This window comes from Enoplosus armatus, chromosome 19 (genome assembly GCF_043641665.1).
Source record: "Enoplosus armatus isolate fEnoArm2 chromosome 19, fEnoArm2.hap1, whole genome shotgun sequence".
In the NCBI taxonomy this organism is placed as follows: Eukaryota; Metazoa; Chordata; class Actinopteri; order Centrarchiformes; family Enoplosidae; genus Enoplosus; species Enoplosus armatus.
Window position 1 is genome coordinate 11,555,907 of NC_092198.1, and position 13,375 is coordinate 11,569,281.

At 42.5% G+C, this 13,375-nt stretch overlaps 1 protein-coding gene across 1 annotated transcript; it reads left to right on the forward strand.

Moving 5' to 3' along the window:
- The first annotated feature begins 323 nt into the window (after positions 1-323).
- On the forward strand, positions 324-8,630 carry bmf2 (BCL2 modifying factor 2). Its single transcript, XM_070925279.1, has 4 exons — positions 324-405; positions 3,434-3,679; positions 5,012-5,229; positions 8,433-8,630. The coding sequence occupies exons 2-4, from the start codon at positions 3,457-3,459 to the stop codon at positions 8,547-8,549; spliced, it is 558 nt and encodes a 185-aa protein (XP_070781380.1). The 5' UTR covers positions 324-405; positions 3,434-3,456; the 3' UTR covers positions 8,550-8,630.
- Positions 8,631-13,375: the final 4,745 nt, after the last annotated feature.

The following is a 13,375-nucleotide window of genomic DNA, read 5'->3' on the forward strand; positions in this document are numbered from 1 at the left end:
GATTTTACCTGTAATTTAATATTTTTACAGTATGGTACTCCTTCTTTTCCTTAAGTAAATTAAGGGAATACTTCCTTCATCACTGACCATTTGCTAAAACACAAATACAAGTGGATTTTAAAGCACTAACTGCATTTTATAGCCTTTCAGTGTGTTGTATTTGCATAACACTGTGTAGCTGACTCCCTGTTCCTTTCACATTATTAAGAAGGGGCGGGTCCCAGCCAGCGGGGCGGACCGTCTTGACACAGGGAGAAAAAACAACCCCACTCCAGTCAGCAAACATTTATGAGTGGTTGTAATGCAAAGAGGGATACGAGTCGGATCAACACAGTCCGTAGGAAACAAGGTAACAGCAAGTTGTCAAGATACCACCGATCGCAACGGAAAGCCTGTTTGCTGGCGGTGAGTGTAACGACCGTTTAGTCAAATTTAAGGGGAGATATCGTTCTATTACACCGTCGCGTGCTTCCTTCATCGTGGGAGTTTGTCAACAAATGTGCGGGCAGCTTGGGCATGCCCGGGCAGCGACGGGGTGAGCGGACTTCCCGGAGTGCTGGCATATTGGCAGAGGTCATTTATAGGTGTATTTCTGTCCAGTTCGTCATATTAGCGAGGCTTTCTTCTCTTGTTTCCACGGACGAAGTGAATCAGTGGCGAACTGTCCTGGTTCAATCCATCACCTCTCGCGCGTGGATTCTCACCGTCCCGGCTGACGTTGCCCGGTCTTTCTCACACAACCGCTGGTCTGTCGTGTTTTTTCATTACACAGTATTACAGCTAATTAGTGTATTGGAACACCACGCAGTTATTACACAGTGAAATGACTTGTCCTGTTTGTAGTTTATATTAGTGACTAATATGTGCTCTCGGCTCTCTTATCTCAGAGGTGTTTGTTTTGGGGAAGAGTTGTCAGGCGAAGTGAAGAGAAAGTATCAACGGAGGATAATGGGAGCCATGCGAGTAACGCTGTTGTAACACTATTCTAAGTGTTTTTGAAATCCTACTAGTTTGTCGCCGCTGTCACGAGTAAAAAAATAAGCCAAGACCCAAGTTTAAGTTTTTTTAAGCGAGAAAAACAGCGTCTGAGAGAAAATCTCTTAGTTTAAATCCACAACTTTGGCTGTGGTTGGTATTATTTTTGGTTGGCACCATGTGTCAGCATCCTGTTTCGACGGGTTTCTGCATTAGGAGATGTTGCCGCTGCCAGTTTGAGGATGTTATGCCTGCGGTAGTCGGACCTCGCGTGTTTACTGGCTGAGCTGCCCTGGGCATTGTGCTCCTGATGCGGATAAAGATGCAGCACCTCCGGAGCCCCCTTATTAACGATTCGGAACATCTTGATGAAAATCGCAGTTTGTAACTTTTTCAAGTTCAGTAACAACAGCTCACGTTTCCCAGTTGATCAATAATAACAACAAATTCACCATTCAAACACAAATCATTTAGCTGGACTGGCTCTTGTCCCTCTTGTGGCTCTTATTGCAGGCTGTCACTCGCCCACTGATATGCACAGGATATGTGTTCCTAGTTTCATGAAGGCAGTAGGTGAAATAGCAGCAGAGCTCATCTTGTGTGCACCCCCACCCCCAGCCATGCATGGAGGAGAGCCCAGTGCACAGATGGTGCAGCAGAGGGAGCCACTTTCTGCTGCAGCTTTGAGCCTCTGACCAGCACTGTAGTGGCTGCCAGGCCTCCCTGCTGCCCCAGGCAGTGTGTGTGTGTGTGTGTGTGTATGTGTGTCTCTCTCTCTCTCTCTCTCTCTCTCTCTCTCTCTCGCTGTGTGTGTGTGTTATGTCTTTCTGTGTGTCTCCCTGTCTATGTTTGTTTTTTTATGTGTCTGACACTATGGTTATCTTGCCAGTCCTCTGTTGGCTGCCAGGGGATATTCAAGACAGGGCTCGCATTGCCACTGACACACAATACAAGTGCACATTTGATCTCAGTGAAACTTGTGGCACAGTTGCAGAGAGGCCCTTACTGCTTGCTTAGTATAAATTAGTGTACAACTCAACTTGGCTGGAGGAGAAGTTAAGGCAGATTAGGGCTGTTTTGAATTTTTGTATTGCACAACTAATTAGTGTGCACTAATAAATCACTCTTAAATTCCCTGGGAACAATGGAGGCCAGAGGATGTGTGGGTCAATAATATGTTTATTGTGTACCAAAAAAATAGACAGCCCGATTCAGAGACATACATATTACACTAATTATGTGGCCTGGATAATCAGACAGTGTTTTTCCACAGCAAAATGTAGTTTCCTCCTCTGACTCCATTTGATATGACATCATGCAAAGGGACACTTTCACAAAGAGATATATGACTGGGGCCGCCTCGCTCAGTAAACACAATACCAGTATATCCAGTTTCAACTTTTGCATTTGCCAGTCAACCCAGCCTATTTGTCTCCACTTACACAAGAAAAGGAAAAGACAAGCACCCTAGACAAAAAGATGAAACAGTAGTTCAGATTGTGGCACGTGGCCAAGGAGGAAGAGAGTGCGAGTGTTTGCGTTGAGCAGGCACAGTCGAGGATGGAGTGAAACTCGTTATCTCCCCCATGAAACGGCTGCTGCACGCAGCACATGACAGTCTAGCCAGAACTTTGGTTTCACTCACGCACCACCCACTGCTGTGTGTGTGTGTGTGTGTGTGTGTGTTGATAATGTAGACAGGCAGCCATCCAGTGATTGTGTGGTTGAGAGAGAGAGAGGAGGAGGAACAACGAGCATAGGTTTTAATGTTGAGCTGGAGAATTGTGCAGGAGGAAGCTAATCCTCTGACTGTTCCAGATTAAGGTAGTTTTGAGGGAAAAAAACCCTCTTCTGTGGATCTTTTGCCACTCAATTACAATTTGGCACATTATCAGGAACAGCTTGGCAAAATCTGCTGCGGGAGGGTGGCAGATCTGGCGTAGCATTTTTAACCGCCCACTGGGTCCCCCTACATAGGGTGTTTCCATACGTTTGGCTCCTGTTGTTACTCATCACTATATTATAAGAGATAATCGCTTTAGCTACAGCTGGCCTCTTGTATGTTTATTACCTTTCTCTCCATAGAAATTTAAATTGGCAGATCCATCTGTGCTTCTGAGACTATCCATCTCTGCTTGTTTGTTGTCAGTGTTACCTCACACAACATTAGCCGCTTACTGGGCATTATAATGACTAATGATTTATTTTCATTTAATGTAGATCGTTTTCCATCTGCCAGAGGGCAAAGTTTCCAGTGATAACAGGATGATATTTGGCAGTTTTTGTTTGGTATTGAAACAAATCTCACCCAAATTACCTGCGAGCTAAAGATCATAAACACATGGGTATGAGTCAAACACAGTCCCGCAAATACATTTTACATTTGTACCACCAAAACACTCAACACACGTACACCTCATTCTAAAGTTTCCATCTCGTGTCCCTTTCTTCTCTCCAGGGAGTTTACCGCTGAGGCGTCGGATGGATGATGAGGAGGAGGACATGTCACGGCCCATCTCGCAGCTCTGGGGAACGCCCTTTAGGGACCTCAAATACGAAGACCAAGCCACACAGATCGCGGCTGGACAAGCCCTTGCCGCCGTCACCGCTGCCGTGCCCACGTCGCAGAGCCACAACAACAACAGCATCGGCATCGACACGCTGCCCTGTAGCTTGCTCCGGCAGCCTCGCATACCCTTTCACGGTAAGGAGGGCCGAGATAATGTGACCCTGCTGAAAGTGATGCAGGCTTACGGTTTTAGCATGTACAGCATTGAATGTTGTACATCTAGTGCAACCTCACACGATTAGTCATTCCTTTTATCTGGTAGCTTACTGTGGCAACTGTTCTCAAAGACAGTGATTAAAGTTTTTAAAACTGTCAATCTGATTTGATAAATGTCAGATCGGATGAGAGCGGGAGACCGTTCCCTTTTTTCTTGGGCTATTAGACAAAATTCCATTTAGAATTATTACTGCAAAAATGTTTAGAAATCAATTTTCCTTGTAGCTGGAAGATCCCCTATAAGACGCATGCTGAGAACTTGAGGAACATGCTGTTCTAAGAAACAGTTTGTTTACTGTGTAGATTTGAATATGAATATGCTATCACATTCCAGCCCGACAACACCAATTTCATACATACATAAAGGCACATACCCACACTAATATGTCCATCGGCTTTAATCCAATATTGTTTCCCCATTCCTAATCAAATCAGTGTGACATCACCCTAATTGAATTGAACGAATGTTGAAGTAGAATGTTGTTTGTGTTTGTGTGAGAGGTACATATTGTTCTGGGTTTAAAGTCACCAATACATAAACACCACTGACTGTTACCTTGTTGTTCGTTGGAATCCAACCAGTAATGGATGTCATGCACTTGGCCCTGTACCATTTCTTCTTCTCCCAAACACAGACCAGGACGCTCAATTTCTTAGAGTTTTTATGGTCCTCTGTGAGGCAGAATAGCAGGACATTCTTGCACACATGATAACATAAAAAACTGTTTTCCCTCCAAGTGGCATGACTGCAGAAGCGCATGCTAGAGGCAATGAGTAAACTCAGTGACACAGCACACAGAAAGATTGCAGTTCACTGAGGCCGTTGTCGATTTAATAAGGTGTTTGAGTTTTTCACCTACACACACTCTCCCTTCTTGTTTGTAGACTCTTCAATTGTACTTGGAGTACTTACCTTGTAATTTGTTAATCTAAGAAGACCTGATAAAAACCTGTTTGGGTTTCAGAAAGCAATATAGCAGCAGTGTAGATATTGTATATTGACTTAGCTGTGTTTGAGGTCATTAATAGTAATCAACATAGTTGGGCTTATCTTAAGACTGCTGTGTGTTTTCTGAGGTTTTTCACTGTCTGGTCCAAAAAAAAAAAAACATCAGTGGTTTTACTGAACTGATATCAGTCATGTCTCTCAGCCTTATATTCCTCTTGGCAATGACACTGACAACAGCCTCTTGGCATTTTAGAGATCCAACAACAACACAAGTTTTAAGAAGCTTGATGTTTTCCTTTTAGGCAACGCTGGATTACGCTCACATTTCCCCGCTCAGTTTGAGCCCATGGAGGACCGGGGAGAGAGGCAGATTGAAGAGGAGGAGGAAGAGGGCAGAGGGGAGGAAGATGACAGGATGGCAGAGGGGCCAGAGGAGCAGGCAGGGATGAGCGTCGAGGCGCAAATCGGTCGTAAACTTCGGGAGATCGGAGACAAGTTCCAACAGGATCACGTTGAACTGGTAAGCCTCACTCCCAAGCAGTGAAGTGGATCCTTTAATGACCTCCCACTTCAAACAATCCACTGCAGAGCCTGTGTGTACTTTAAAGCACAAAGTGTCAAAGTGTAAACAATATGAACTCAAGTGGACTTACATTACCTCAAAGAAGAAATGGATATTACCAAACTAATGCTCTATTTGCCTGTTGAACGTCTGTTGACAGGTTAGCAGCAAGCAACAGTGGGTCTAGGGGCTGCTAGGACTTAAACTGCATTTTGTTGACTTGTGTTTGTGTGTTACATGTGAACTATTTATGCATGTCAGCTTTAACTTGATTAGAGACACAAATCAAAGCTACCTTGTGCCAATTTGTGGCTCACTCTTGGGAAGAAAGGGACCCAGCATTTTGCCAGCTGGATTGGCCACAACCCACACTGGATAAAAATATCCTGTGCAGTGATTCAACCGCTTTCTTGGCCACACTGAAGGAAAAATCCTAAGTTACTAATAAGGCAGGATTTGGTAAATTCATACAGGATACGAAACCTACACAACTAATATGCATTCAGTCACTGGCTGCTAGGAATACATTGCGACAGCTGAAAGTGTCATAGAAACACACCATCCCCCTGTCAGTATCTAAATATTGATTCTTAGTTTGGCACTGTGGTCAAGGTCATCTCCACTGAAAGAGTACGTCAGTCTGAGCAGAGGCTTACAGACTACCCTGCCAATACTGTGTTAGTGGCACTGATACCATGTCATTACAGTCAACTGGAGTATTAGGAAGAAGAATGGAAATGTTTTTTGCAAAGAGCATATTAAATGACACCCTCCCATTTCTGACCAATTTCCTTTATCCTTTTGTCTCCACTCTGTAATTTAAAAGACACAGTCAACCTTCTGTTTGCTACTTGTGTCCTTTACCTGAAAGTAGACCGACTATTTTTCCTCAAATGACGTCTTTATACTGAACATGCCACATGAAGCATGAAACACTTTGGGACTTGTGAAGGCTTTAGAGACGATGAAGGGAATTGAGCGTGCAAGGCTCACTGTACGCAAAGCTCCTGAGGGAATAGTTAAGCACACATACCTTGTGCAGCTCATGATATGTAGTTAATTGTGCATGTCGAGAAGTACAAATCCACACAGAAACATGCGTCACACCTTTACAGATGTCTTATTAAGTGACAACATGTTCCACCTCCCACCTGTGCTCACACTTCTGTTCTCCTTTGGCAAGATTTGGTATCAGTGTGTTTGATAGCAGCTCAGGGGGTTACTTGTATCAGTGTTTGTAAAGCAGTTACAGCTCTGACTGAGAGTTCACATTAGGCACGTGACCGTGAACTTAGTTAATAAGTACAAATACACTGGGAGCGTTTCTTATCTGCTGCTGGGACTGTTTTAGAGAAGAAAGAAGAAGAAACAGAGAAAAAGGAAGAGACAGAAAAAAAGAAGATTTTGAAATCGAAAGAAATTGTGAGTTAGATAAAGAATGAAAAGAAAGTGATACATGGTGAGAGATTCTGACTAAGATTGAGAAAGAGCAGGTGAGAGCGATGTGACTGTCACAAACAGGAGGGAGCAGCATGTCTGTGTCTGGGTAGACTTGGCCGGCTGTTTATACGCTGGTCTAAAAATAGAATCTGACTAACGGCTACCCACAATACCTCAGTTGTCCCGCTGACTGCCTCAGTGTGTGTGTGTGCGCGCGTGTGTTTTTGGTGTGCGCGTGTAACTCTAACAAAGAGATAAGAGAGAAGACATTTTTTGTCTGCTGTCTGCACTGGAGTTGGTTTTATCCTGCAGGATCTGATACTGCTGCTGTAGGAATATTCCAAAGGGAGAATAATCACAAGTGATCCTTCATGATATCCAATCGCTTCTCTCTATTGTCTCTGCTGCTATTGTTAGACTTTTCTCGCTTGCTTCTCCAAGCAGAAGTTGCTGGCGTGGGCTAATGTGTGGGTTGTTGTTGTTTATGCAAAGTAGGTTGTGTGTGTGGTTTGAGTCTTATCCGTCACTTTTGACTACTTTTGTGGCCAATAAAAATGCTGATACGTTCAGGGAAATTTCAGAAAGCATGTAGTGAAGGAGCAAACATGCATGTGTTCAGTTTTCTTAATCGTGTGAGGGTTGCGTTAACCTAAAAAGTACACACCATTCTCCACTACCCGTGCAAATGGCAGCAGAAAGATGAGCCTCGTGTGGAACCAACCAGGGTACTGTTTAAATAAGCTCAGCAGTGTAGAATTAAGGCAATTAAGGACAATTAGGGTTACATTTAGCCATGCTGGTTCAATTCAGTTCAGTCTGCTAGTTCTGCATCAAATAGCCTGTGGCGGACTCTGATTGCTAGGCTGGTAGAGACCTTGATGGAGGGAGCGGGGAGACAGATCGTAACAAGAATGCTTATGCAACAGGCTGCAATGTCTGAGCGCGGCTGTTCAGAAAGCCAGTGGGAGCCGTGCAGGATCAGAGACGAGGAAGGGGGAGAGGGGAGATATCAGTCTTCAGCAGGAACCCCCTTCATCTGTCTGTAGTCCACACGGGCTGCTCATCCCAATATAAGATGACAGGGGTGGGAGAGGGCAGCTCCATAGGAGGGAGCAGTTTCAGTTTCCTCAGCTTTGTTTTGGTAATTATTCAGCTGACTTCGCTATTACAAGAGAGCTGTGATGAAATAGGCAGAGCGCTCTCTGAAAGCGTTTCACTTTGAGGTTCTTGTTTAGAAGTCAGCAGTGCGACATTTGACAAGAGGGACTGTCTCAAACCTGAGGGAGGAGGGCAGAGTGATGTTCTTATGATGAGCATTAAAAATGTCTTGTTTTACAGTTGTTAGCCTGGTCATTTTCATCCTTTCATCCACTTTTCCATGAAAGAAAACAACTACATTAAGTATTACTATTATAACTTCTGTGTGGGAGTGAGAGTCCCACCCAAGTACCGGGCAGGATGTGCGTTTGACAGACATGTTTGCTAGACACAAGCTAATGTTGTGGAAACATGCAGTCTACTTGGTCATATGGTTTGAGCTCACAGAGTTTACCACAGTTCATCAAGGCTTTACCTCATAAACCTGTCGTGATGAAATCAGAGGCTGTGAAGCAATTTTCATGACTGAAATTATGAAAGTCCGACCAGCGTAGTAGTTGTGGTTTAACTTGCCCAACCTGGTGCTAATAACCTGATGTGTGTTTTCTTCTGTCTCCTTGCAGTTCAGGAGGCATCAGAGACAAAACCTGCCTGTCTGGATGCGCCTTACCATGGCCCTGTTTGGCTTTCTGTTTCCAAGAGAGGCTCTGTTCCCCCGCCTGAGAGGAGCGCAGAGATGAAGGGACTTCCTGCTGGCCCTTGCCACAGCCCTTGTCCTCCCCTCCTCCCCACACAGGGACAATGGACCAGACTTTAAGAGATGGCACTGTAAGATGGAACACGGGTTTGGATTTTGTTTTGTAATTGAATATGAAGATGAGATGAAGAAAACACTGGTCACCGCTGGACGGAGACTGATTACAATTTTTTTTGTTTGTTTTTCTGTTTGTTTGTTTTTTTTCGTCTTTCCAAGAAGGAGCCATTGTGTTTGAAGAGATATTTTCGAAATATTTGTAAGATTACCTATTTTGTACAGTAAACTGCTCTTTTTATTTGGTATTTCAAGTCTTGAAGGACCTCCATCAGTCCAGGGAATGCCTTATTCTCTCCTGCCACAGTGCAACTCTTCTGCATCAAGAAAATCATAAGAAAGAGATCAATTTTAAGATTAGGCCACTTTTTTTTGGCGACAGACTGTGGACGTGGACATTTCTGTGCTGAAGTTACTGACATAAAACCTTGAGGACTCGAGGCACATTTCTAATTTATTCTCCGCAAAAACAATAAGCCCTGTACTTATCCTTTACTGTTCCACACTGGCTAATTTGAAAATGGTTGTCATGACGTTGTGGCGGTGTTACACACTGGTGTTGCACTGTCGGTCAGTTTAGATTTGTGTTTTTACCAGCTTCCACTGTAGACGTAGGGACATTATATCAACCTGTGTCATCCATCAACATCCCCATCTCCAGTACCGCTCATGTTGTTGAAGTGGCCTAAAATCCCACTGTGTAGATTTGGATCCTGTTGATATAAAGGATAAACACATGCATACTTGAATTTAGGTGTACTGAAGATGTTTTAGTCGAGTAACTTCAAGACCTGACAATGTAATCATGATTACATGTGTGATCATGTGTGTGTAGGAGTGTGTGCTTACTGTTTCCAAAATCTGCAGTCATTTTGAAACCAAATGAGCACAAACGAAGTCAGACAACGTCTCCTTTGTGAGATTACGATCAGGGAACTGGAAAACAATCAGACGGCTGAAAATCTTTGGATAAATGTCATCATTTTCTAAAGGTTTTCAGGGGTTTCTTTCTCTGGCTGGATTGACAATCGCAACTTTGCCCTTTGCTGCATTGTGAGTCGCCTGCAAGAGAGATGGCGTTTATCTGCATTTTTAGGGGCGAGCAATATTCAAGCCAGTGGAAGGAAGTCAAATCTTAGGGATCTGTTGCATTTGCAATCAAACTGACATCCATAGAAGAACATTTCCCAGAATATGGCTGTGTTCTCAATGAAATACACCATTTTGGGTTAAAGTTACAGAGATGCATTTTTATTTTATTTCACTCTAAAAGTCTCGAGCACTGATTCAACCCTGATATTGCCGATACATGTACGTATCAACTAAACCTTTCATTTAAGTGCTTTCTTTCACCAAACTGCCAGTGGTACATTCAGCTTCACTGAGAACTTCTTCTGTACAGAAAAAAAGAAGACATTTTTACTCATCACGCAGACACATTTGGGTATCGGAGTTTAAACATCCTTGTGCAACAACTGCTACGTTAGCATTTTGCAATGACACATTCTCAACAGGAAAAAGTCTTTAAGGACTTTAAATAAGATGTTAAAAATTCCTCATGTATTTCAGTCTGTTGTAGATTCATGATATGAACTTTTGAAGACACTGATGGGTTTTTTTCTCCTTTATGTTTTCTTCAGGGAGTAGTTAATAACCATGAAAATTACCTGATGCTTATTATGAGTTGTGTTTTCTCATCATCCATCCCTGAGTGAGGACTCCACGCATCAATGCTGTCAGTCTTTGATTGATGTAGTAGACGCTGAGCAAGCAAAGACGCTTCATTAGACTTTTTATGTTTTCCGAATCATCAACACAGAGGTGTGTTACAGATTGTTAGGAGGATTTTTTTTCTGTAACTACATGAGAAGCTGAACCAAACGTTTGTTTCCTGCAAACACTGAACACTGAGCCAATTTAGATAGTTGTGATGCACTCTCTGGTCTTCAGTCCAAAGCTTCATACTCTCACCGTCTTTCACCGAACGTCATGGTTAACTACTCCCTGTCCTTATCGAGAACAAGTTTCATTTTGTTTGGTTTCTTTTCGATAATTTATTCTAATTTATTTTGTGTATATTTGCTCAGTGCTACTGTATAGATGCTATCTCAGTGTGTACAGTCCTTTTCTTCTCATTGTTGATGTGCATTCAGTTGTGTGTTTGATGCCTGTGTGTGGGGAGGTTGGACTAAAGCCATGTGCCTCGTGCGGTCTCACACGAATGGTGTGAGTCTTTACAAATCACGTGAACAATAGACAATCAAATGTACAATCAAATGTACAAAATGTGCCTTGTGAGTAACAGACCTGCCACATCATCATCAATCTTCAATCTTGGCATAATTACCCAAAGTCACTGGTCACTGCTCTTGTTTCACTCGGGCTCTGTGAGATCAACATACTCTTGATACAATAGAGTTGGCACAAACAGTACAGCGTGTTCAATGTGCCTTGATACAAAAAAAACAAACCTGTTTGATTCCTCACATTAGCTCACGAGGCACAGGCTCAACCTTTGACATCTCTCAGCACGAACGGCGAGTTTCACCACGCAAAACTTTCTCAATATCAGAAACGACTGTTTGCAATCAATGTGCACTGTAAAAAAACAACAAAAACTTTTTTACCTGTATACTGTATTTTGCACCTCTCTGTTTCTACTCCTGTGCTGAACTTCCCCTCTAGATTCCCGAGACTTTTTAAGATCTGTAATATGCTGGATCGGCCTAGTTCTTCTGGGCTCTTGTGCTTTATTATCTACAATCTAGTAGGGCTGCGGGTTTACATTTGAAGGAGGAATGAGCCACCATGGTGCCCAGTATTATTTGTATGTTTGATGGGTTGAACAGCCACTCAGTCGGCGTGGTGGTGATCTGTCGTTACCAACCACTGTTGCAGCCCTGACTCAAGTGAAACATTTTTTATTCGTTCAACCTTCAGTGTCTTTAATATCAAATTTATTCGATCAGTTTTTTGAATATCCAAGAAAGAGTGCATCTTTACTGTCAAGTGCTGTGATTTGGTGTTTTTTTATACATTAGACATGAATTTGACACAGCTATTGTTGCTATCTTTCTAAAAATTTTTAGCAAAAATTTTCCATATCTTTTTGTAAGACAACGAAGAAAGAACTACAACAACAGGACTTTTTTGCTTTTCTATGATTGCCTTTTTTTTCCAATGTTGTGGCATTTTTAATTTTTGATATTGCCAAGTCTGCTGTGTCACTCTCAGTTCAAGGGCTTTTTTCGATATATGTAAATGGAGTAAAAATGCATGTCCAACATTCCTGAAAAAATCTGTATCTTAAGGGTTTGAATGTAATTTAATGGAGTGAAAACCACATTATCTCTTTTAACACATGAACTGAACAGTGGAACTTATTTCAGACTCCTGTGCTGTGTGAGCGCGGGGAGTTTGTATTGTCTTCACATTGCTTTCTTTACGTTCAGAGTGGTCTCAAGGATTTCACACTCATGTGTCCTATGAAGTGAGACCCAGGCCAGATGTAGCAGTTTTTTGTTAAAAGCATTGGCTGTGTTATCGTTGGGACTGCTCTGTGTCTACTGCACAGTTTTCAAACAGCGCAGGACATGGAGCGATGTAAGGAACGGAGGAGGACGGGGGATGTTTGTTCTTTTTCTAGTGCAATATGCTGTACATAAGAGCTTGGCTCTCCAAATCTTACAATTTCTCTTCATTTCTTTTGTTGTTAAATGGGTACATTGCTGTTTTTTTTTTCATTAAAACTTTATGGACAATTGAAATGGCTTGTGCTTCATTTCTTTTACTAAACACAAACCGTAAAACTGTGTACTCTCAATAACAACAAGAAAACCACACTGGCAATCCTCTTTTAATTTCTTTCCAGTCTACACAAACTTCACTTTGTTGTGTTTGCCATTCTGGTTATTTGGAAGAAAATGATGCCTGCAACTGACCCAATGCCTTTTTAGCGCTGGTTCCCAGTACTGGCTTTGACTGGTCTTTGACTAGCATACCCATACAGTTTAAATCCACAATAATAATGGGAATATGGGACTAGGAAAATTATCCTGGGCTTGCTATGTTTTTGCACACGTCATCATAATCACTAATTATCAGATGGAGAAATTTATCCACCAGTGTGGCGAATTCAGTCCAAGCAGCCAGAAACTAAAGTGTCATATTCCAAATGTGAGCAAAACCAGCATTTTCACTTTTAAAGAGATTGAGAAGTAAATAGTTCTCACTGAGTCCTAAAGTAATTGGAATTGTTTAATAGACATCCGGTAATAAGAGTCTACAGCCATGCTAGTGGCCCTGTGAGGTTGTACATAGGCATAGCTGTGCTTTGAGCTAAATGCTAACACATCTTAGTTTAGAGTGTTAGCATGCTAAGAAACACAAACAACAGCTGAGGGTGATGGGATTGTCAAAGTTTGACCTGATGGTGGCGCTAGACAAAAAGTCAAGACATCACAATTACTTAAAATTCACCCGGAGGGGGGTATGAATGTCTGTACCACATTTTATGCCAACCCATTTAATAGTTGTTGAGACATTTCAGTCAAAACCACTTATGTAAACCCCATGGTGGCACTACAGTCAGGGGAGTCAGTAGGATTCTTCCTCTGGGAACCATGAATGTCTGTAGAAAATATTGACGTTGATTTATGTCTCAGGATAAGTGTAAACTATAGGAAAAGTTGGGTTAATCACGTCACAAGTCATTCGGGTTCATTCTCTGGGGAAACATGGACGTCTGTACAAAGT